Source organism: Kogia breviceps, chromosome 4 (genome assembly GCF_026419965.1).
Source record: "Kogia breviceps isolate mKogBre1 chromosome 4, mKogBre1 haplotype 1, whole genome shotgun sequence".
NCBI lineage: Eukaryota > Metazoa > Chordata > Mammalia > Artiodactyla > Physeteridae > Kogia > Kogia breviceps.
This window is the reverse complement of record NC_081313.1, coordinates 72,419,500-72,445,626: the sequence shown is the minus strand read 5'-3', so window position 1 is coordinate 72,445,626 and position 26,127 is coordinate 72,419,500. Positions and strand designations below refer to the sequence as shown.

Here is a 26,127-nt window from a genome sequence, read left to right as displayed (position 1 = left end):
AAGGATAATGGGAATAAGTGTTCAGAAAACTACAATTTGTAGAATCACCAAAGGATAATACTTCAATGACTGAATTTAGCTTTATTCACCTCTCATTTGCTTCATTTAACCAGTTAAATTTAGCTAACCTCTTTCTACTCGTTATGATATAATACAATATGGAGAGAAGCAAAGGCCCTGTGACGGTTAATTTAATGTGTCATCCTGGCTCGGCTACAGTGTCCAACTGTTTGGTCAAACACTAGTCTAGATGTTGCTGTAAAGGTTATTTTGCAGATATGATTAATATCTACAACCAGCTGACTTGAAGTCAAGAAAATTATTCTCAATAATGTGAACGGACCTCATCCAATCAGTTGAAAGCCTTAAAGAGCAAACACCGAGGCTTCCCAGAGAAGAAAAAATTGTGCCTCAGGACTGCTATTTAGGAATCCTGTTTGAGTTTCCAGCCTGCTGGCCTGCCCCACAAAATTCAAACTCAAGACTGCAACTTCGGTTCTTTCCTGGGCTTCCTGCCTGCCAGACTGCTTTATGGATTTGGGACTTGCCAGACCCCACAATCCCATGAGCCAATTCCTTAAAAAAAAAACCTCTCTCCTTCTCCATATATATTTCCTAATAGTTCTGGTTCTCTGGAGATATCTGACTGATACAGACCCAAGACAAGAGTGTTTTCCAAACTTAAAAAAAAGGTGCATCTTTCAGTCTTTTTTTCGGTAACCTTGGTCCCCAGTACTTTCTGCCCCGATGGACTGGGTGATTCATACAAAATATGCTGAACTCGGATCTGACCCACACCATCATTGCCCTAATTGAACAAGTACCATTCTTCCTTCCAACAGTCTGACTTGTGACTATCTGTGAACTTTTATGCACTTTAATGGCAAAGATATCCAATGCGTATGATATGACAAATGCCTCCTCTCTAAAAGTGCCAAATATCCCCCAAACATCAGATTTTCTCAGAAAGTGTAAAATAAGTATCTCTCATTATCTTAAAGCCTTTTAAAATTATCAATTATGAGGCTATGGAATAAACTAATACAACAACCAGAACATCTGACCCACAGGAATTACTATGACTTCATTAGGTCTTATAACTTTCAATTCATCGTAAGCCTATAGAGTTTCAACAAATGTAAATGCATTTTCCAATAAATCCATTAAATCCAAAATTTTGTGGGCAAAACAAAGTCGGACTTACTGTTAATGTAACATCTTTAGCTCTGGAGTCTAATTTAGCTTCTCCTTTCACAAGTTTAAGTTTAATAATGAAAGTCTTTTCAAGTTCAACATCATCATGAGGATAGACTATCAGAATGATGCTTCTCACTCCACCTTCCCCATCTCCAAACGAGAAGGACCCGCTCACCGGGTCTGCGATGTCTCTGTTCTGTGATGGTAAGGCTTCCTGAGAATTGGGTCCGAATATCTCCCAGTTTACCTGCAAGGTGTTTGTTTTTTTAATAGAAACAATCAGCTTTAAACAAAGAATTACTTAGCAGGATATGTAGTATTAAAAATATATATAATACATGTGAAAATTATTCTAGAATATCTCCAGCAAATTCCTATGTTATCAACTCATGTTGTTTAAAACAATATTTGCAAATATAAGCTATGTATCTATGGAATATCTGTTTTCATGAACAGCAATGTCTAACAAGTAAAGAAAGATCTGAATACCCAGTCATCTGTTATCGCCACAGGATAACAAAAACATAAAGGTACATATTCTAAATATATATATTAGAGTAATATGAACTTTAAAAATATGAGTACAAACTGTCTTGCTAGTGCACAGCTTCTGTCCATCAAAACCTATTTGAATCAGACTATAAAACCACGTGAAAGGTCTGCTGGGCGTGCAGCAATAAAAATACTTAAATTCCTAGTGTAAGAGGAACAGAAATTTTTATAAATTGTTACAAGAAACAAAATTTTATATTGCAACAAATGCATTTTTAAAAGTTTCTATAATTTAAAATTGTATACTTTTCATATGCATAAAGAAAGAAAACTGGGCACTTCTCTTTGCTTCTTTCATCTTTCATCAGCATTGGACACTGCAGTACAATGCTGATGAAAGATGAAAGAAGTAAAGCAAAGAAGTGGTCATCAGCTGACCGCTTCTTTCTCTTGAAATACTGTGTCCTGTCTTCCTTGGCTTACATGTTACTCACATAACACATACCTTCCTAGTTTTCCTTCTTTACTTCTCAATCTTTTTGGCTGGCTCTCCCTCCTCAGATCCCTATATGTTGGGAGCCCACACTTGGGTCTATACCCCTTACATCCCTGTCTACACTCCTTAGGCCACAGAGTTTCAAATGCCTCCATGTGTGTCAACATCTTTTGAATCTGTCTGCAGTCCTGACCTCCCCACAACCCACACTCGAACTTTCCCCTGCCTACCTGCCCCTCCACTGGGGTGTCTAGTAGCTATCTGAAATCAACAAGGCCAAAACAGAACTCTTGCTTTTCCCCCCAGCTTTGGCATCTCAGTAAACAGCACTACAATTTAACCAGTTGCTCAACTAAAATTCTAGCAGTTATCCTTGATTACTCTCTTCCCCTCCATAAGCCCAGTGAATTTTTCCTCCAAAACACACTCGATGTCCACTCTCATCTGGCCAGCTCCATCTCCACCGCTGTCTGAGCCATCATCAGCTCTGCCCTGGGCTGTAGAGGGCAAGAGCCTTCTAACTGCTCTCCCTGCTTCTACTCCAGCTTCTTGACAACCCATTTTCCTCACAGCAGTTATAAGTGAGCTGACAACCCGGTGACACTGACATCATTCCCCTGCTTAAAACTCTCTAATGGCATCCTATTTGTACTTAGACTCATCTTTAACCTGGCTTAGAAAGTTCTCTGTGACCAAACACCTACTGGCCCCTCTGATCTAGCTTGTGTTGCTATCCCTTCATTTCCAAGCCCATCCACCACACGGACCTGTGCATACCGCAAACATGCCAGGTGTGTAGATCTGCACTAGCTAATCCCTCCTATCCAAATGCTCATGCCTCTAACAACTACTTGAGCACCTCTTTCTTATCATCTTTCAGCTTTAATATCACACCCTTAGCATCCAATCAACAGTGGCCAGCAGGTTACTTATGACTGTCTCCTGATTTTACATTCCTGCCAAAAACTTAGTGTTAGCAGATCATTTTCTTTTTATTTTTTTGTTTATTGTTTGAAAACTTTATGAGAACAGAGATGAAGTCTGTCTTGTTCACCAGTGTGTTCTCAGGGCCTATAACAGGGTCTGGTACATGGAAAGCCCTCTACAGATACTTGGTGACTTTTACCAGAATCCTTCATTTAATTTTCAACTTTCTCTCAAGAGTGCCCTGAAGACAGCTATATGCCTTATGCATTTTTATGTACTTCAAAGTATTTTAGAAGCTGCTTTATACCTACTAGGTAATTAATAAGTATTACTGACTGTGAATAAATCAATGACTATATCTGAGGAATAAGAAAATCTAACACCGTATCTATCAATTCAAATTATTTTTTAAATCATGGGAAGAATAACTCTACCTGAATCTCTCCCAAGAGTCCTCCAGTCCGCTCCAGCATCAAGGGTAAAATCATTGTAGAATTGGGATTAGGAACAGAAATTTTGCTTTGATTGAGAAATCTTATTACACCAAAGGGAGAGTCACTCTCGGCAATCGTGATTCTGCACACTAGGTGGCGCCCAAGGACCGCTCCACCAGTAGCTCCAATGAGCAGGATTTCAATGGGCTCCTCAAATTCACTGCATAGCAAGAAGGAGCAATTCTGTGAGTCTAAACATATTAAAATGCTTCTAAAATCCAAATAACTAGTCATTTTCCAAATTGGTCATACATATTCAAGGCACAGTAGTCACACACCAAGTGGTAAGAAGGGGGTGCTTAGCTAAAAGCACAAATGATCACTTCAATATTACACAAACTGGGATAGCTATTAGACTTTCTTCCCCTCTTTTTAATTGCTTAATGCATTAAGGAATTGATTTGCAGGATGTTTCCACATTCTGATTAGACTTTTCAAATCTAGAAGAATAAAAATTATTTCTTCTTCTGTTGAGAAAAAGTGATGCACAGTCACAATGGACTCCCAATCCCTTTTTCCCTATCTCAGCACCTCCTCAAGTTTCTCACTCATTTTTCAATGGGTACAAGTATAATCTAAAATTCTATTATCAGTGCAAAACATAGGTAAGGACTGGAGCACAACACTCATGCTTTACATATGCCCAGGTTATTTCCAATATCACTAAACAGTTTTACCTTTCATTGTCATCAATGATGGAAACATTTATAAAACTTAAGCTCTGCCCATGCTGAAAGGTGACTGAACTACCATGCAGTACATAATCAACACCACCAGGAACTGCAGAAGAGCTCTGAGAGATGACATCAGCTGTCACACGGCCGTAAGTGCCATGAAGCCTCACCACTGGAATCATGACCATCCCTACGTCCTCCTCCACTGTAACAGGAATTTGAAATTAATTGGTATGCCAGACAAAGCAAGTGACTTTTATAAGATTCAGTCAAATCAAACATGACAATTAAATATAACAGTACAACACAAGCACTCAATTTTTCCGCAGTTCATTTATCCCTTTAAAAAACAATTAGTGAAAATGTCATGACTTTTTTTTTTAGGAGAACTATAGTGTGTCACAAGTTGAAAATTATAGTGAGCAGTGTAAGTTAGAATTTAAATAATCGATTTAATCATTAGCATAGCCATTCTTTCTCTGTGTGCCACATATAAATAAATAACCCTTGCTTTTTTGACAATGCTAGATGAGCACAAAAAACACTTAAAATATGTGTACTCAAAGGAACCATTCTGGATTGTTTCTGCATATTTAACTGAAACATCAATAATATAAAAAATAAGGTATATGTTATTTAGATCATGAGTGTTTAAAAAATCCAGACATAAAGACGATTCTGTTACATTTTCAGTTCCTATGAAATCTACCTGTAAATCTGAAAAGGTATCCTCAGTGCTTGATTTCAACTTAAAAATTCTATTCATACTTTATTTCTCCTTCAGCTATGCTAACATATGTATATTAAAATACCATTTAATAGAATTCACACTAGCCAGGTCTAAATGGTACTGAACTTACATTGTAATTATAAATGCATTGTCCCAAATATCCCCAACGATAGTGAATCAAACAGAAATCAGTGAACAAAAAAGATCCAAGTCCCATTTTTCTGTTGGTGTAAAAATGCAGCCTTTTTTTACTCGCTGTAGACTGAAGTTCACAAAATGGTGATGTTTTTTTCCATGACTTTACCCATGAAGTCAATACAAATCAACTCCTAAAGTGATTTCTGATGAATTTTAAAAATGGCTAGACAATGAAAGAACTTGACGGAGGCAATGAAGCCAATAAATTAATTGCAACAAGAAGATACCATGTTTATTTTGAAAGGTTTATTCATATTCTGCTTTTGAATAAAATCAGAAAAGCAGCCACCTCCTTCTACCAGGAGGAAATATAACCATATATTCTGCATTATGCTTCTACAAGAGGTGAGAATGGGCAAGATAAGGCAAGCTGCTATTAGAAACTGTTTCAAGAAAGCATGACTGGGAGTCCAGATACTACCTGCACCTGTGGTCCAGTAAAATATTTCAAAGGTGATTATTCATTAGAAAGTGAATATTCACTGATTTCTAATCACAAAGGAAATTAAGCATTACATAAATTAGAAATATATTCATGAAAGTGTTCAAAATATAAACATTTCAACAATCTTAAACATAATTTCTCTAAATGCCTTATTCCCAACCATTCCACTTTGCCATACAAAAGTGAGATTCAAGACTGCCCAAAGGTAACTCAAAATATATTTTTAAAATAAATATGTAAATATATATAAAGGCATATATAAATACATACAAAGGTGTATATATGTGTACACTCACACACGCACGCACACACCCCAAACCAGGAAAATTTGCATACAGCAATTCAAACTGACAATGTTGTCCTGAGGTATTCTAATTCAGAAATTGGTGGTAAATTTATAAGTAATGTTACTAAACCTACCTTCAAAGGCAGTATACCTTGGGTCAAATTCAATGATTCCCTCTGCGTTATCATTTTTCATTATGATGATTCGGACAATGGAGATGTCTCCTATTTCAGGAGGTTGATCCACCTGAAGTCCATTTTCTTGGATGGTAAAATCATACCCTCTTTCAGAGTCATAAAAAATAAATAAAATAAACTGAGTATAATTGCTTAGCATGAATTGAAGAAGGGTCCTATTAGCTCCTATAATGTAGTCCTTTTAAGCTTTTTCATTCTTTTAAAGATCCCAACACGAAAATACTTTTCTGAAATGATGTTTGAAATATATTTCTGTGCTGCTCCCAATTATCACTGCCTGCATAAAACCAAAACTAATATAAAGTTATTAAACTTAGGCAAAAGGAAGATAATAAAACTATTAGGAAATTGGGAAGAAGTTGAAAAATGAACCTCTGGGGCTAGGAATGTACTGCTGAACACATACTACAGTAATGGGTCATGGAAGGGAATGTACATTAAATTGTAGTGCACTCAAAGATGGAAACCAGCTCGGCTAGAGATCTACAGTGTTAGGTTGAGAGGGTTACTTTATTTTATTTTTTTATGGAAGAGAGAGTTACTTTAAGGATATAATGAGTGTCATGCCACTGAAGAAATTTTAAGTTAAACCATCAAGATTCAAGAAAATATTCCAGTTTCTGTGAATATCAATTAAATCAATGCCTCTATTCTTTCATATAGATGGTAGTTTACTTGTCTAGCAATATATTTCTGCTGAGAAAATATCTTTTAAAGATTGCTATTACTCCCATCAAAGAAAAGTTTTGACTTCCTGGGTTTTACATCACTTTAATTCCTGAAGCCACCAAAAAAGATGGCACTAAACCATTTTAGTCCTTCCTTCAATTCCCAAATTCTATTTACCTGGTATTTTTAACCTACCTAGTTTGGAAACTTTGAACGCTCATTAATTAGATTATATACAAGACAAAATTAGAAAACTGGGGGTTAAAATATTACATGATAAGTGAAACCGTTATCAGTAGTCTGAGATGGAGCATGGTTTAGCTGCATACCGTAACTGAATATCAAGGCAGTAAATTTTCTAGCAACTATGCAAATTGGGTTTATACTACTCTCCTTTTCAGATCAAAGGAAGCCTAGAAATTTATCTGGAAGAAAAACTTGTTTCCTCAGAATTAAGCTTAAGTAGGAATTGCCTTTTTTAAAGGGCAGCAGTGAGGACAAATGCCTCAAGCCCCACTTAGTCAAAAACACAGGTATAATCTCACACATAATGAGCTACATTTACCAAACTTCACTCACTTAATTAAAATAGTCAGTGACCATCTCAAGTTTTAATACATTTAATGTAAGTACAAATTCACTCCCATCGTCAGACACAGAATCATACCTGGGAAATTTAAGAGTTGAAGTGTTAGTGAGCCCACAATAATTTTTCCCGGGGGAATGATATACACTCTGCCTAAGTCATTCAGTGAAATATTTTAGTTAAAAAAGGCTTTAAAGTATTGCATTAATATCACAAATGCAAAAGCATTTTCATTGCATGCACAAGTAAACTTCCTTTAGGACCTATCTAAGTGCAAACATTATTCCAGTTGAAGGTTGTATGTAAGCCATAGGTGCAGAGGTGCTTCTTGAGCCACTTAACCTGTAGGTATTCCATCTATTTCATCATGCAACACGTGTTTCCCACCCTTGTTAATCAAGTCGCTGCACTAAATCAGAGAATGAGAGGGCCTCAATATGGTTAACTCTTGATTTTCAATTAAAACATGGTGCATTAACTACCAACCATCTTTTACTCAAAATTTCTCCCCTGCTTTAAAAATGCCATTAGGCAAACATCTACCTCATTCATTACAAAGAAGACAATATTGTACAGCCTTCAGAGACATCAAGGAAAGAAATCTCTCAGTCCAGCCTGTTCCCTGGTGTAGAGACAGAGATGGGGGAACCAAAATCTGCCCCACCACCTGACCTTTGACCTAGAGAACAGCTCCTCTCTTTCCTCACCAAATTACTGCAAGCCCACACCATGTTCGATTCCCCTGCTGCCCAGAGTGACTTCACACAATAGAAACACATACTTTCAACTTTCAGAAAAAAATTTTATTTTAGAACATTGTATAATTAACAGTCTTTGCCACCACTGTCCTGGTCTAGTGTCACATAAATGTGAGACAAAGCAGGGAAAGACTGTTTTACAGTCAGTTCAGTATTAATTCCTGTACAACCTAGCTTTCACTCATCCTTTCTCTCTGTTTTGTTTCCTTTTTCCTATTTTTCTCTTTTACTTTACCTTCCCAGGAGTTCCACCTTTGTAATCACTAGGGAAAATTCCTCAGGGCCTTCAGGAAGGCTGTCATCAAGGATTTCAATGTGCACACTTTTCACCGTCTCCCTCGCTTCAAAGAGGAGCTGCCCTGGTGGAGGGATGAAATCCACGCCGGCCTCGGCTGTCCCACTCACAGCCTCAAACCAGAGCCTCACAGAGCCGAAAGAGCCACCCGAACGGATGACTGTGAGGTTAACCTATGCAAGAAGCAGTTTTTTATTTTGGATGAGTACTCTACCAGACAAGACTTAATTCTGAGTGTCTCTAATTCTATTTACCAGGATTATGTTGAAGTTACATGTAAATTTATCAAAGTATATAAATTCTACGTTAAAATGATATCAGGAACACATTAATCAGTTTGTGAACACTTTGGAATATGAACAAAGAAACACATTTTAAAGATCACTCATGATATAAAAAATAAAAATGATATTTAAGATTTTAAGCATTTCACGCTCCACCTTTTGCACTTCCTCTGACACCCGAAGTTGCTCTTGTGAAAAGGCGAATCGTCCATAGGGAAAGTCACTAGCCACCACTGTGATGTTGGCAGTGCTGCTGGATTCACGCCACACCCCCCCGTCGCTGACTCCAGTGAGCTGAAACTCATAGAAACACTTTTCCTCAGGAATGTCATCATTCAAAGCCTAGAGAAGGACAGAAAGAGCCATGAGCAGCAGAATCTAAACATTTAAAGAAAAATATCTATCATATAAGCAAAACAACGAACTCTGTGATACTGACCACCCCCCACCATCCCACCCCCCAACCACACACACACAGCAAAGGGCATAACAGCAATCAGTAATACTGATACCTGTAACACTACAATGGCCGCAGACTGTCCATCTCGCATTGTTAGTTTTCCTGAAGTTTCAGCAAATTCCCCTATGGAAGGAGGGAATATCCTCCAGTACACTGTGACCTCCCCAGAAATTGCTGGGCCACGAACGAGGCTATAACAACACACAAATGTTTATTTCATTTTTATTGAAAGAGCTTTTCCTAAATATTTTCTCTATCCTTCAACAATAAACAATTTTCAATTACTTCAAGATTATGAATTTCAATAACCTTATCTATCAACTATAAAGCAAAAAAAGTCTTTTAATTCCAAGACAGTAACACCCAAAATACTGAGCTTGTCTAAATCTGCTTGACAAGATTACTAGAAAAAGCGAAACACTAAAAGTAGAAGGTTTAAAGGAATAAAAGAAAAGTACGTATGGACTTTTCACTAAACTACACAAGATACAAAATACGAATAAAAAACAGTAAACACTTCACACATGCAGTGTTAATGAAAAAACTACCAAAAAGATAAAGTTTTGACACAAATTCAGCTACTTTATTGATAACTGCTATCTCACTCCTCATGAGAAAAATTATGATAAACAAAATTGCCTATGATCATACTACCCTAGTTAAATAATAGGTCCTAATTTTAGAACAATCAGAATCATAAAATCTTTGATCCAGATTATTTTTTAAGGAATGATTCTGTAGCTAAGGCACACAAGCTTACAGAGATGAAGTAACTCCTATTTTACATGGTTAGTGACAGAACAGGGCTGAAAGCACAGATCTCTTGATGTTACTCAGTGTGCTCTCCTTGGCATGGGGTTGTGCAAATAATCTAAAAAACAGTCAGAAACCTTCTCATGGCCTACCCATTTCTTTGGTGGGGATACTGGTGGACTTTGGGAGGGCTCACACCAAGGAGTACTACCCAAAACTACTGCTGCAAGTGTCCTTGTCCCCACGGGAAGCCACAGCCACCTCACCACCTCTAGAGACCCTCCAACACTAGCAGGTCCAAGGCAGAAGGCAGAAGGTACACACTCCCATTCCGCAAAGAAAGAGGTTCAGGGACCTTAAAGTACCATTTTTTAAAAAGCTGTGTGGCTGACAGGGTCTTGGTGCTCCAGCCAGGCATCGGGCCTGAGCCTCTGACATGGGAGAACTGAGTTCAAGACACTGGTCCACCAGAGACCTCCCGACCTCACGTAGTATCAAACGGTGAAAATCTCCCAGAGATCTCCATCTCAATGCCAAGACCCAGCTTCACTCAACGACCAGGAAGCTACAGTGCTGGACACCCTATGCCAAACAACTAGCAAGACAAGAACACAGCCCCACCCATTGGCAGAGAGGCTGCCTAAAATCATAATAAGGCCACAGACACCCCAAAACACACCACCAGACGTGGACCTGCCCACCAGAAAGACAAGATCCAGCCTCATCCACCAGAACACAGGCACTAGCCCCTTCCACCAGGAAGCTTACATAACCCACTGAACCAACCTTAGCCATTGGGAACAGACACCAAAAACCATAGTAACTACGAACCTGCAGCCTGTGAAAAGGAAACCCCAAACACAGTAAGTTAAGCAAAATGAGAAGACAGAAAAACACCCAGCAGATGAAGGAGCAAGGTAAACACCCACCACACCTAATAAATGAAGAGGAAATAGGCAGTCTACCTGAAAAAGACTTCAGAATAATGATAGTAAAGATGATCCAAAATCTTGGAAACAGAATGGACAAAGTACAAGAAACAGTTAACAAGGACCTAGAAGAAGTAAAGAGCAAACAAACAATGATGAACAACACAGTAAATGAAATTAAAAATTCTCCAGGAGGGATCAATAGCAGAATAACTGAGGCAGAAGAACGGAAAAGTGACCTGGAAGATAAAATAGTGGAAATAACTACTGCAGGGCAGAATAAAGAAAAGAAATGAAGAGAACTGAGGACAGTGTCAGAGACCTCTGGGACAACATTAAACGCATCAATATTCGAATTATAGGGGTCACAGAAGAAGAAGAGAAAAAGAAAGGGACTGAGAAAATATTTGAAGATTTAACAGTTGAAAACTTCCCTAATATGGGAAAGAAAATAGTTAATCCAAAAATACACTAGAAGGAATCAATAACAGAATAACTGAGGCAGAGGAACATTCTACATAGTGGAAATAACTACCGCAGAGCAGAATAAAGAAAAAGATTGAAAAGAATTGAGAACAGTCTCAGAGACCTCTGGGACAACATTAAATGCACCAACATTCAAATTCTAGGGGTCCCAAAAGAAGAAGAGAAAAAATAAGGGACTGAGAAATATTCGAAGAGATTATAGTTGAAAACTTCCCTAATATGGGAAAGGAAATAGTCAATCAAGTCCAGTAAATGCAGAGAGTTCCATAAAGGATAAATCAAAGGAGAAACATGCCAAGACACATATTAATCAAACTATCAAAAATTAAATACAAAGAAAAAATATGAAAAGCAGCAAGGGAAAAGCAACAATTAACACACAAGGGAATCCCCATAAGGTTAACAGGGGATCTTTCAGCAGAAACTCTGCATGCCAGAAGGGAGTGGCAGGACATATTTAAAGTGATGAAGGGGAAAAACCTACAATCAAGTTTACTCTGCCCAGCAAGGATCTCATTCAGATTGACGGAGAAATTAAAATCCTTACAGATAAGCAAAAACTAAGACAATTCAGCACCACCAAATCAGTTCTACAACAAATGCAAAGGAACTTCTCTAGGTAGGAAACACCAGAGCAGGAAAAGACTTACAATAACAAATCCAAAACACTTAAGAAAATGGTAATTGGAACATACATATTGATAACTACCTTAAAAGTAAAAGTATTAAATGCTCCAACCAAATGACATAGACTGGCTGAATGGATACAAAAACAAGACCCATACATATGCTGTCTACAAGACACCCACTTCAGACCTAGGAACACATACAGACTGAAAGTGAGGGGATGGAAAAAGATATTCCATGAAAATGGAAATCAAAAGAAAGCTGGAGTCGCAATTCTCACATCAGACAAAATAGATAAAACAAAGACTACTAAAAGAGACAAAGAAGGACACTACATAATGATCAAGGGATCAAACCAAGAAGAAGATATAACAATTGTAAATATTCATGCACCCCACATAGGAGCACCTCAATACATAAGGCAAATACTAACAGCAATAAAACGGGAAATTGACAGTAACACAATCATAGTAAAGGACTTTTAACACCCCATTCTCACCAATGGACAGATCATGCAAAATGACATTAAATAAGGAAACACAAGCTTTTAATGATACATTAAACAAGATGGACTTAATTGATATTTATAGGACATTCTATCCAAAAACAGCAGATTACACTTTCTTTTCAAGTGCACATAGAACATTCCCCAGGATAGATCACATCTTGGGTCACAAATCAAGCCTCAGTAAATTTAAGAAAACTGAAATCATATCAAGCATTGTTTCTGGCCACAACGCTATGAGATTAGAAATCAATAACAGTGAAAAAAACATGAGAAACACAAACACATGGAGGCTAAACAATATGTTACTAAATATCCAAGAGATTCTGAGGAAATCAAAGAGGAAATCAAAAAATACCTAGACAGAAATGACAATGAAAACACTATGATCCAAAACCGGTGGGATGCAGCAAAAGCAGTTCTAAGAGGGAAGTTTATAGCAATACAAGCCTACCTCAAGAAACAAGAAAATTTCAAATAAACAATCTAACCTTGCACCTAAAGGAAAAAGAGAAAGAAGAACAAACGAAACCCAAAGTTAGTAGAAGGAAAGAAATCATACAGATCAGAGCAAAAATAATGAAATAGAAACAAAGAAAACCATAGCAAAAATCAATAAAACTAAAAGCTCATTCTTTGAGAAGATAAACAAAATTGATAAACCATTAGCCAGATTCGTCAAGAAAACGAGGGAGAGGACTCAAATCAATAAAATTAGAAATGAAAAAGGAGAAGTTACAACAGACACCGCAGAAATACAAAGCATCCTAAGGGACTACTACAAGCAACTCTATGCCAATAAAATGGACAACGTGGAAGAAATGGACAAATACTTAGAAAGGTATAACCTTCCAAGACTGAACCAGGAAGAAATACAAACTATGAACAGACCAATCACAAGTAATGAAATTGAAACTGTGATTAAAAAGCTTCCAACAAACAGAAGTCCAGGACCAGGTAGCTTCACAGGTGAATTCTATCAAACATTTAGAGAAGAGCTAACACCTATCCTTCTCAAACTCTTCCAAAAAAACTGTGGAGGAAAGAACACTCCCAAACTCATTCTATGAAGCCAACATCACCCTGATACCAAAACAAGACAAAGACACTTCAAAAAAAGAAAATTACAGACCAATATCACTGATGAATATAGATGCAAAAATCCTCAACAAAATACTAGCAAACAGAATCCAACAGCACATTAAAAGGATCATACACCATGATCAAGTGGGATTTATCCCAGGGATGCAAGGATTCTTCAATACATGTAAATCAATCAACGTGAAACACCATACTAACAAACTGAAGAATAAAAACCATATGACCATCACAATAGATGCAGAAAAAGCTTTTGACAAAATTCAACACCCAGTTATGATAAAAAGTCTCCAGAAAGTGGGCAGAGAGGGAACCTACCACAACATAATAAAGGGCATATATGACAAACCCACAGAAAACATCATTCTCAATGGTGAAAAACTGAAAGCATTTCCTCTAAGATCAGGAACAAGACAAGGATGTCCACTCTCACCACTATTACTCAACATAGTTTTGGAAGTCCCTAGCCACGGCAATCAGAGAAGAATAAGAAATTAAAGGAATACAAATTGGAAAAGAAGTAAAACTGTCACTGTTTACAGACGACATGATGGTATACATAGAGAATCCTAAAGATGCCACCAGAAAACTACTAGAGCTAATCAATGAATTTGGTAAAGTGGCAGGATACAAAATTAATGCACAGAAATCTCTTGCATTCCTATACATTAATGATGAAAAATCCGGAAGAGAAATTAAGGAAACACTCCCATTTACCACTGCATCAGAAAGAATAAAGTACTTAGGAATAAACCTACCAAGGGAGACAAAAGACATACATGCAGAAAACTATAAAACACTGATGAAAGAAATCAAAGATGATATAAACAGATGGAGAGATATACCATCTTTTTGGATTGGAAGAAGCAACAATCGCAAAAGTGACTATACTACCCAAAGCAATCTACAGATTCAATGCAATCCCTATCAAATTACCAATGGCATATTTTACAGAAGTAGAACAAAAAACCTTAGAATTTGTATGGTGACACAATGGCCAAAGCAATCTTGTGAAGGAAGAAGGAGCTGGAGGAAACAGGCTCCTGGACTTCAGACTATACTACAAAGCTACAGTAATCAAGACAGTATGGTACTGCCACAAAAACAGAAATATAGATCAATGGAACAGGACAGAAAGCCCAGAGATAAACCCATGCACACATGGTCACCTTATTTTTGATAAAGGAGGCAAGAATATACAATGGAGAAAAGAAAGCCTCTTCAATAAGTGGTGCTGGGAAAACTGGACAGCTACATGTAAAGAATGAAATTAGAACACTCTCTAACACCATACACAGAAATAAACTCAAAATGGAATAAAGACCTAAATGTAAGGCCAGATACTATAAAACTCTTAGAGGAAAACATAGGCAGAACACTGCATGACATAAATCACAGCAAGATCCTTTCTGACCCACCTCCTAGAGAAATGGAAATAAAAACAAAATAAACAAATGGGACCTAATGAAACCTAAAAGCTTTTGCATAGCAAAGGAAACCAGAAACAAGACGAAAAGACAACCCTCAGAGTGGGAGAAAATATTTGCAAACGAAGCAACAGACAAAGAATTAATCTCTAAAATACATAAGTAGCTCATGCAACTCTATATCAAAAAAACAAACAACCCAATCCAAAATGGGCAGAAGATCTAAATAGACATTTCTCCCAAGAAAATATACAGATTGCCAACAAACACATGAAAGGATGCTCAACATCACTAATCATTAGAGAAATGCAAATCAAAACTACAATGAGGTATCATATCAACTCACGCCGGTCAGAATGGCCAACATCAAAAAATCTACAAACAATAAACGCTGGAGAGGGTGTGGAGAAAAGGGAACCCTCTTGCACTGTTGGTGGGAATGTAAATTGATACAGCCACTATGGAGAACAGTATGGAGGTTCCTCGAAAAACTAAAAATAGAACTACCATATGGCTCAGCAATCCCATTACTGAGCATATACCCTGAGAAAACCATACTCTAAAAGAGTCGTGCACCACATTGTTCATTGCAGCTCTATTTACAATAGCCAGGACATGGAAGCAACCTAAGTGTCCATCTACAGACGTATGGATAAAGAAGATGTGGCACATATATACAATGGAATATTACTCAGCCATTTTTAAAAAGAAACGAAATTGAGTTATTTGTAGTGAGGTGGATGGACCTACAGTCTGTCATACAGAGTGAAGTAAGTCAGAAAGAGAAAAACAAATACCATACGCTAACACACATATATATGGAATCTAAAAAAAAAAAAAAAAAAAAAAAAAAAGGTTCTGAAGAACTAGGGGAAGGACAGGAATAAAGATCCAGACATAGAGAATGGACTTGAGGACACAGGGAATAGGAAGGGTAAGCTGGGACAACGTGTGAGAGTGGCATGGACATATATATACACTACCAAATGTAAAGTAGATAGCTAGTAGGAAGCAGCCCCATAGCACAGGGAGATCAGCTCGGTGCTTTGTGTCCACCTAGAGGGATGGGATAGGGAGGATGGGAGGGAGACACAAGAGGGAGGAGATATGGGGATGTATGCATATGTATAGCTGATTCACTTTGTTATACAGCAGAAACTAACATACCATTGTAAAGCAATTATACTCTAATAAAGGTGTTAAAAAAAAAAAAGAAAACTTCTTATGATCTAACGTCAAGATAACTCAAAACATACCTTCTGTTTTTATCAAAAATATGTTCTACTCTCCACAGGATTTTACAAATATATAAAAAGACAATGCCTGAAGAATATGTCTGTATTGAGAACAATGTATTTAATTAATAATGCTAATTATTTAAATAAAACTTCAAAACCCTCACCTAGGCAAACAAAAATTAGGAAACCCTTACCTGATGATAGCAGTACCATTATATTTTGCTGAGGGTTCCCCAATGAGGACGTGCCTAGATGATGGAGCTATCCCAACTTCTCCTGACACTCCCTTATCTCCTCGAATGATTATTGATGCGCTACCTGAGTTGAAGATGATATACCACTTATGTAGAAAACGCATGGATTCACTTAGTACATGCCTGGCAATGTTCTAAGGGCTTTATATATACTAATCTTGTGAGTTAGTCCTCATGACACTCATATAAGTTAGGTACTAATATTATCCTCATTTTACCAGCACAGACGTTTAAGCACATAGAGGCATTGAAGACACTAAGGCAAACGACTTGCCCAAGATCACGTTTTAATGAAAAGTATAAAGTGGGCAGTACTTCCACTATCACTCCCATGATAAGTAAGTACTCTTCTACCATGTGTATTAATCCACTTCTACAGTAACCATTTTGTAGCTCAATGAAATTGGCTATGTGGCTGTATCTATTAGCTATGTAGCAAAAGCTAGAATTCTTGGGGGCCCTTTTTTATTTTTAATTTTCTGACTCTACCATTTGCTTCTAAGTGTTCCTACTAAAATGGAAATAAAAATCATATCAAGTAATTTGAGTATTCCTATCATAATTTAGCAGTAACTTAAATAAAATTGTTTCCATAAGCACACATTAGAGTTTAATGAAGCAAAGGATTGGATTACTATACTATCACTTTCTTTGGCGATGGATTAATGGAATCAAGATTGGTTTGTCAAGTGCAAGTATGTCACAGTTAGAAACATATTATGAATTTTTTATATTAACAAGTGATTTACCTTGATCCACTGGTATATTCTTGTTCTTAAGTCTAATTAGTCTATATAATATCAACCCTGACGTTTAACACGATGTAGACAACTGAGCTGACCTAAGACTTATGGAAGAATATAATGCAAAGATGATTCCCTCAGATGCTTGCTGGAAGTACTCTAGATATAAATGCAAAAGGAATAACTACCCTAGGTGATATCATAGGTGACAGTACACAACACTCTCTACAATTCTGCGAATTTCCTTAGCCACGGAATTCTGCTTCTTTGACCACGAACCCTTGCACAGGATGAAGTTCTTGATGGCAAAAAAGGACATGCAACAGTAACTAAGCTTTCATATCAAAGTTGCTGGGCCATTTTTTATGGTTATTACTATTTGTACTATAATGAAACCATTTTAGTTCCAGTAATCCTTTCTCTCCAGACCTAAGAAACAAATTTTCACATGGACCATAGCCAAGTGAGAATTATGATGCCTGTTTCTGAAATCTCAAAATCTAAGTAATTACCTTCTGATCAAAATAGGCAATAGATAGGCTGAAAGAGACATAATAAGATGCTAAGCTTTAAAATAACATTTTATTACAAAAGTAACATGTGATCATTGTAAGTAGGTGTAGAAAATATAGATCAAAAACCACTATCAACATTTCAAATAAATAATTCCAAACATGTTTATGACATGCATGTGACAAAAAGGGGATTACACTGAACATGTTGTTACAAAGCCTATTTTATTAATGTAACAATTATCCATGTAATGAAGTGTTCTTAATTTTAATGTAAGTAAGGCTTTTTCTGCCACATTTTTTGAATAGTTGCATAGTATTCTGTTACATTTAACCAGTCTCCTACTGTAGGATCATTTAAGACGCTTTCATATTTTACTTTATAAACACTGCTAAAACAAACACCTTTATTTTTTTAAAAATCACACAGCTAAGTAGTATGAAGTCTTTGGCGTATGACATTACCAACAGTGGGTATAGTAATTTTAGCTTTAAAAAGTCTTTAGCTGTTATACAAGTAGGAAATAACATCTTTATGATTTAGAAAATGTTTTAGGAATTATAAAAACAAATACTACCAATCTTTGTAACTACTGATTATCTGGTTACATTTTTCTAAAAATCTACTTTTTAATTTCCAAAAATGTTGATTTTTCTTACCTTTTATTGGAGATATTTCTACCTCATCAACTGGTACCAGCTGAATGGTGAAAGTCCTGTCCTCCTCCAACATGGCGTCTTGAAGTGTGTACAACACAATGGTCTTCTGGGACTCAGTCTACATCAAATGAGGAGGAATAACACATTTTCCAGATTGACCAAAGTTAAGTTTCAAATGTTCTCATTAGCAGAATACCATTTATGTTCATAAGCATTTTTTAAAGTGTGTCCTTTCTGTGCCCTAGAATTATCAGTTTCTGCTAGAGAGAATTACTACGTAAAAATTAGCTCTGAGCATAAGTCCGATTAAGGTTTGTAATAGGAAAAAGGGGGGAAATGTTAACACAACTTTTAAATTTCCTGAAAGTTTTCAACCATTGAAAGTTCGATCACTTAGAATTAAATGGTCACAGCATGATGTAAATAGATGAACGTCATAGGTTTAATACTTATAAAGGTTATCTTTCTACTACCCATTTTTACTCCTTGCCCTCTATCCACTCCTGCTTCCTTCCCATTCCCTCCATAGGTATTGGTCTCAAGCATTTTCACTATTATTCCTTCCCTCTCTTGGCTTAAACTTAGCTCAGTAATTTCTTGGAACATGTGCTAAGTTTTCAGGGTAGGCTGGAAGAGAAAGAATAAGGAAAAGCAAATATATAGAAGACAACCAGCTTAATACTTCGAGACATAACAGTGACAGAAATCACTTTTATCTTTACTGCCTCCTCCGTATGCTGATTAAAAAAACTCAAATTTGTCCTATGCATCACTGATTAATTTTCTACAGTTTGAATTCTGTTTATTGCTTCTTATGTACATCTTAGTTCCGCAACTGCGGAACTAAATCTCTTCTTTGAGATTTTTATTATTAAAAGCGTTATTCTAATCTCTTCACTCAAGCTGTCCTCTCTTCATAAGAGTCCTTTTTTTATATTTTACAGTAACTTTACTTCTTAAAAATTTTATAAGAGCTGCTAGGAAAATGTATACTTCCTGCCTCAGACCTTATTAAATGCACTAATGGAAAATCGATAATTCCTGGGATGCAATTAATCACTCCCATCCCTTTTACTCTTTGCACATTGTCAATTAGCAGCTCTGAACTATGTGCTTAGCTACAAAGCAATTTGTTAGAATGGAGACATAGGTACGTCAGTAGCTGAGTATACAAGAACAATAAAGCTATTATGCAGAGGTACATGGAACACACCAGGTTGGTAAGCAAAGAACAAGATGGAGAGGGTCAAGTCCAGGGTGACCCATAAACTCACCTCTCCTGATGCAGTACTCTGAACAAGAATGGCCTTATTCCCTGGGGTAAAGATCAGACTATTTTCTATTTGGGTACGGATATCCTGCTCAACACCAGAAAATCTTTCTAATATCTGGGAATTAGATCTAGTAACTGGGAAATAACTGCTCATTATTACTATGGAAAATCTTTAAAGAAATTTCAAAGTAATTTCTAAATTCTTCTCATGACAAGTGAGAAGTTATAGAGGTTTAGGGCATGCAGCAGAGATGTTTCTTGAGCCATCGTTTATCAGAACCTAAGAAATGAGTGGATGAAATATCTGTGCCATCTGGCTTGAGATCTTTAATTCCATTAGAGTAACCAACACCTCAAAAATGGTGGCAGAGGGCTTCCCTGATGGCGCAGTGGTTGAGAATCCGCCTGCCGATGCAGGAGACACGGGTTCGTGACCTGGTCCGGGAAGATCCCACATGCCGCGGAGCAACTAAGCCCGTGAGCCATGGCCGCTAGGCCTGCGTGTCTGGAGCCTGTGCTCCGCAACAGGAGAGGCCACAACAGTGAGAGGCCCGCATACCGAAAGAAAAAAAAAAAAAAAAAAAAAAAAAAAAGGTGGCAGAATGTCTACGTGGTAAATGGATTGCCAGAGGGCATCACTGATTAATTTATTCATCACCTATTAGAAAACTGAATGAAAAAAAATTATTTGCTTTTGTGTTGTTTGGTGTTGAAAGCTCTGATAAAAGGTCAATAGACTCAAAAAAAACATAGACTGACCATGTTTCATTGGGATCATCTTAACTTTACATGTTTGGTCATATTTCTTTTAGAAAACCACCTTGGGGACCTTCTACTCTATTTAATTTTTTAAATTCTATTTCGTTTATTGAAATTCATCTGCTTAGACTTTCTATATCTACTATTTACCTATTAGAGCCAATTTTATATAGATGTTTACATTCCTTTGTCTAGATATGTACAAAGTAATCTCAAAATTTCATACTTTCTCTTTTGATGGTTCTTTCTTGATTGTTCTTATTTCGTGAGGCTATTTTTTGTTGCTTTTTTAAAAACTTATTCATCAGTTCTACTGTTTTTCTGCTTTTTAACTAATTTCCTTTTGCTTTCGTTTTTACTAATTTAGGAAAGATTTATGCAAACATGAAAGCAAAAACCATAAAAGATTGATAAATCTGGACTCTCCAGTTTCTTCTCTTTGGTCTATTTGTCTATCCCAGAGCCAATATCATACTATCACATTTACCTGTGCTACATATTATCTTAAGTTTAGTTAGGGAGGGGCACCCTCCATTCTTCTTTGTGAGTTTCTGAGACTATTCTTGGTCTTTTGCATTTCCATATGGATTTAAGAATCAGCCTGTCAATTCTCTTCCACCTCTCCATCCCTCCTTCCAGGAAAAGAGTTCAGAGTTTGATAGATAAATGCTCCTTGGTTCTGGTTACACTGCATTCACAGTGAAACTCTGTGCTCAGATTAACTGGGAGGAAGGTACAGCCAGGAGTCCCTCTGAGAGGCTCTGTGTTCCACATTTCAGAGCCTGAAGTTCTGTGGGTAAGACTCCACCACTGGATCATTTTAAGCAGGGAGTGGCATAATGAGATCTTCCTTATAGAAAAATAACCCTACTCAGTGGCACGGATACTGGACAGAAAAGGGAAAAGACTTGGAGTGGGAATATCAGTTAAAGGACCATCCAAGGAAAGATGATGGAGGCACGGACTGTCACAGCCATGACAGAGTAGGAGGAACAGAAAGGGTATGTAAAAGGGAAAACTGACTACACTCAGCTGTCAAATATATGCAAGAGTTACAGAATGGGGAGAGATGGGGATGACACCCAGATGTCCGGCTCAGTTGACTGGTTTTGCCCTCAGTCAGGGAGGGATGTAGGTAGTGTCTGAATTAAATTTAAGACATCTTGGGGTGGGGTGTGTGTGTGTGTCTGTGATTTTTCTCCATGGTGCATATGATTTCAAAAAAGTCAGAAAATCAAACAAAGAAAAATTAGAAAAAAACTACAGGAGTCCTGATGACGATTATACCTCATCAAAATGAAGTGTCCCATTCAAAGGACTGAGATCATCTTTAGCCATCTCATCTATGGTCCACTGAAGTCGGATGGCTCCTTTTCCTCCTGGGGACCGGACAACTGTCAATGTCACATATGAATCAGGGTCATCAGACAAAACGGATTCATCAACCATTACCTGAAAAAAAAGAAAATCCAGTAAGGTTAAAAAAAAAAAGAGACAGCGAAAAGCAGCAGGAAGGACAAACAGAATCTCATTTCTCTTCTCAATGACTGCAAGTTTTGAATTTAGAACTCTAATCACAGCATGTTACAATCATGTGGCAGAAAAAAAATGTTTCACCAAATCCCATTCCCTTTTTGCCCTGGACAATCAGCTACTTGGCATTTCCTAGCCCCTTCTGCAATTAGGTGGAGCTTGTGACTGAATTCTGGTCAAAAGAATACAGGCAGAAGTGAAGTATGCTAATCATAGTCTGGCCATCAACTTCCCACACAATCTTCCACATTCCCTCTTTCTCCATTTGCTGGATGACTAGAGGAGGACAGAGTCACAGATGGAGAGACACTGGTGCCTGAGATGCCAGTTGGAAAAGAGGGGTCCATAAGACCCCAACTAGGAACAGTGATGTAAGACTTTTGCATAAAGAAGAAATAAACTCTTATGATATTAAGGAACTGGGGTTCTTTTTATGGCAGTCAGGCTCCCCACGTAATACAGACCTAATATGAATTACAATTATTGACTCTGTGAAGCAAAGTCCAAACTGAGCCTATACTATGCACTTGTTGTGTAAATACAAAAATATAACACGATGCTTTCCATTTTCAAGAAAGACACTTAACAAGTGTATAATTCAATATTCTTGGGGTTTTTTTTCATGAGATTTTGCATTGGTGCCAAGAGTAGGGATTTGGATCCAACTGATATTTGTTGATATTTGTTGAGCTTCTATTATGTGTCAGTTCTTGCACATACTTTATCTTATTTAAGCCTCACAAAAACTCTAAGAAAGCTGAGGAGCACAGATATGTATTATCCATGTATATATATCCATGTATATATTCTCCATGTATATAAAGGAGCCTAAATCCCAGGCTCCTTTTCTCCAAACATTTCTCCATGTATTTGGAGAAAAGGAGCCTGGGATTTAGTTCAGATGTTTTGACTCCACACACAGTGCTGCACTCCTCAGACACCAGAAATATCAAGTAAGAAAAAAGCAAAGTGAGAAAGAAAAAAAATCCATTATAAACAAACTGCGTATATAAGTCCTTTTCATTTCCATAGATAATAATATTCTAGTTTCAGTTTCACAAGCATATTTCCAGGAGTCTCTGCGATTCTCAGTGCTTTGGTATACTCAGCACATTTCCGTGTGAGAAGCTTATTAATTTTGACAGATTAATACCAATAATCCTTTCTCAGTGTTCTTCAGTTCTGAATATAATCTGTCTCACCAAATAATGCTACCAGAATGTTCACTATGCACACAATATTGTGTATCTTAGATACAGGTTAAAAGATAAACTCCAAGTTATTAAGAGCTATTGGCTATAAGAAAGATAGGACACAAGGAAAGTAGCCACAAAGGGCTGAGCCATAAGCTACTACTAATATTATCAACAATTAAAACAGCAATTGACACCTATTGAGGGTAAAGCCCAATTATATGTGCTTTACATGTATCAACTCACTCCTCACAACAAGGGTTTGGGTACCTTAAATCTTACTTTTAGACTATAAGACAAGTTGGAAATCTGAGGCTATTACAATAAGACAGTAGTTCCCAGATCAAAGATGCACTAAAGTTATTGCAGTAAGGTTTACGACAGCAGTTAAGATAAAACGAATAAACAGAAATTATTTATGAATAGTAGCATAACTCCTTCATTTTCTCAAAAGGTGAGAGAAACCTGTAAATATACCATCCAATGGCTAAGTCCAAAAGTGTGACAAAGTTAAAAGCAAAAACATTATAACATTTCATCAGTTGGAGGTTGGACTACTTAAACCCTGAACCTTTTCTCTAACCTCAGAAGGTAATAGAGAATACATTTTTAGTACATTTAATACATTTATAAAAATAAATTACATACTTGTATATATTAAAATATTTCTCTGCATATATGCAAAGAAGGCCTGGATGGAAATATAACAAAATACTAATGATATCTATCTTACAGCAATAATATTATGGGTACTTTTACTCTTTTCTTTATACATCTTGTATTTTCCAGACTTTTTAGGTTGCCTAGAAAACATTCACAGCTACTCTTTTATGATTCTATCACTCTTTACAAACACTTATTTCTGCTCATTCCTTTCTCAAGGAAGAAAAAGAGTCTCAAATAGGCTACAGCAGTAGAAGGGTTCTGTTCCTTTTATAGTTTCCATTTTCTTATGAAGTTGAAATTTCAATGATCAAATAATTAGGCAATTATTAGGCTTTATCTAAATTTTGGAGCATCTAGGAAGCCCAGCCCTGATAGGCAAGTTGCAGGTCTAGCCTTGCATCCACTGAACAGTAAAGACAATAGACATTAGACAATTTGCTACTATTTAAAATGATCTATGGTGAATTACTGATTACCTATAAGTGATTAAGAAAAGGGAATGGTGACAAAGGAGCCAGAAAAGTTGCTATGTCTATCAAAATTATCTAAATATTTATATGATTGTTTCATCTTGAAATTTCCTTTGAAAGGTAAGTCATAATGATGATGATATAATCATTATGTCATAATAATTATGATATAGTTTATAGCACCTCATTGTATAGTTAAGGTAGAGAGATAATTTTGTACTAGCCAAAGCTTTTTTTTCTCTCTCAGGGGTTGAACCAATAATAATTAGGCTCACTCCTGCAGGTCTTAGAAGTAGGCAGCCAATGAGAAGTAAGAGGGGAGAGAGAGAAGAAAGACAGAGAAACACAGGAGCTGGGGTGACTGTAGTGTTTTTTTCAATATAAATCAAGATAGAGGGCCTGAAAGGTGGGAAATATAAATCCCTCCTCAGCTAAATCCATTCCTGGGGTGTAAAACCGGAGCACGACAGAATCCTGCCTTGTAACCAGTATGGCAGTCTGGTAGCAGAGCTGGTATAGAACAGAATGTATAGACAAAAAGTACCTCGAAGTCTATTACACTCCTTTGTAACTGCCTGATGTTAAGAGCTCTCACTACTATCAAACTGTGTGCACAGGTTAGCAGATTGGCCCCAAATTCAATAGCCAACTCAAAAGAGCCTTGAGAAAAGAACTGTAAGTAGAGTAATGCAGAGGTTTTTTTTTTTTAAAAAAAGAAAAAGACCTTTCTACTATATATTACATGAAAAATTAGCCTAGGGGAAGGCACCCCCCTTCCTGATATATTTCACTTACAGTCTTTTCTTCAAATCCAAACACTCCAAATGGAGAATCATTCTGTGGAATAACAACAGTTACCACAACATCTTCTCCAAGTCTGCCACCTCCAGCCACCCTGATTAAGGAAATATTAAATATCTCCATGAGTTCAAATTCAGCATCATCAATTATGGTGATTTCTATCACTGCGATAACCTATAAAAGAAAAGAAGGAAAGAAGGAAAAGAGGGAGGGAGAGAAGGAAAAAGGGAGGGAGAGAGGCAGAGAGGGTAAAATGTAATAGAAATTTTTTATCGCATATATTTTAACTTTTTAGTTGAAACTCAGAAATATAGTACCAAAGAAAAAAGCAGGAATTTTTGCCTGTGGTGTTCATAATACTATTTTAAAGTCAGGGAATTCCCTAACCACAGCAGTGGTTAGGACTCTGCGCTCCAACTACCGAGGGCCTGGGTTCAATCCTTGGTCAGGGAACCAAGATCCCAGAAGCCGTGCAGTGCAGCCAAAAATTTTCTATAAAAATTTAAAAATTAAAAAAAAATAGTCATATATTTATAGTATTTCAAAGTCAAAACTTTTCAGTCTATTGTTTCCAAGATAAAGGAAATTATATATGTAATAAAATATAGGATAATATATAGATTCAAAAAAACAATGAAGGCTTACTCTTGAAGAAAAATATCTAAAATGTCATGCAGGCTCTAATAACCATTGCACAAACATAAATTTTAGTATACTTAGCATTAATACGACCTGATATAAAATGGTACCATATAAATTATTACTGTCTTCTGTAACTAGAATAAATCCCTTTGGTTTCAAATTACTGTTCTTGTAATGTAGGGAAAAAGGCAGGAAGAAAACCCAAATTTCATGTTTTTAGAACTCTGTGATCAAGAGTTCATTCATCTGTCTGGATCTATGTTAAAAGTTTTTATAACTTAAAAATGAGTAAAACTTTGGTCCAGCTTGTGATTTCACTATTAGTCATAAAAATAACCCAGCTGTATGTCCATATTTAAAATATTTTCTG

General features: G+C 36.7%; 1 protein-coding gene across 1 annotated transcript in view; it reads right to left on the bottom strand.

The window, feature by feature from the left end:
- Positions 1–26,127, bottom strand: part of ADGRV1 (adhesion G protein-coupled receptor V1) — a 558,169-nt gene that overhangs the window by 345,137 nt on the left and 186,905 nt on the right. The window contains exons 58-68 of the mRNA XM_067031321.1: positions 25,110–25,289; positions 21,740–21,904; positions 18,421–18,538; positions 16,446–16,569; positions 9,241–9,379; positions 8,885–9,070; positions 8,385–8,617; positions 6,074–6,222; positions 4,284–4,485; positions 3,547–3,766; positions 1,205–1,444 (exon numbers count right to left, since the gene is read on the bottom strand). Coding sequence (XP_066887422.1) covers positions 1,205–1,444; positions 3,547–3,766; positions 4,284–4,485; positions 6,074–6,222; positions 8,385–8,617; positions 8,885–9,070; positions 9,241–9,379; positions 16,446–16,569; positions 18,421–18,538; positions 21,740–21,904; positions 25,110–25,289 — 1,956 coding nt within the window. The remainder of the gene's footprint in view (positions 1–1,204; positions 1,445–3,546; positions 3,767–4,283; positions 4,486–6,073; positions 6,223–8,384; positions 8,618–8,884; positions 9,071–9,240; positions 9,380–16,445; positions 16,570–18,420; positions 18,539–21,739; positions 21,905–25,109; positions 25,290–26,127) is intronic.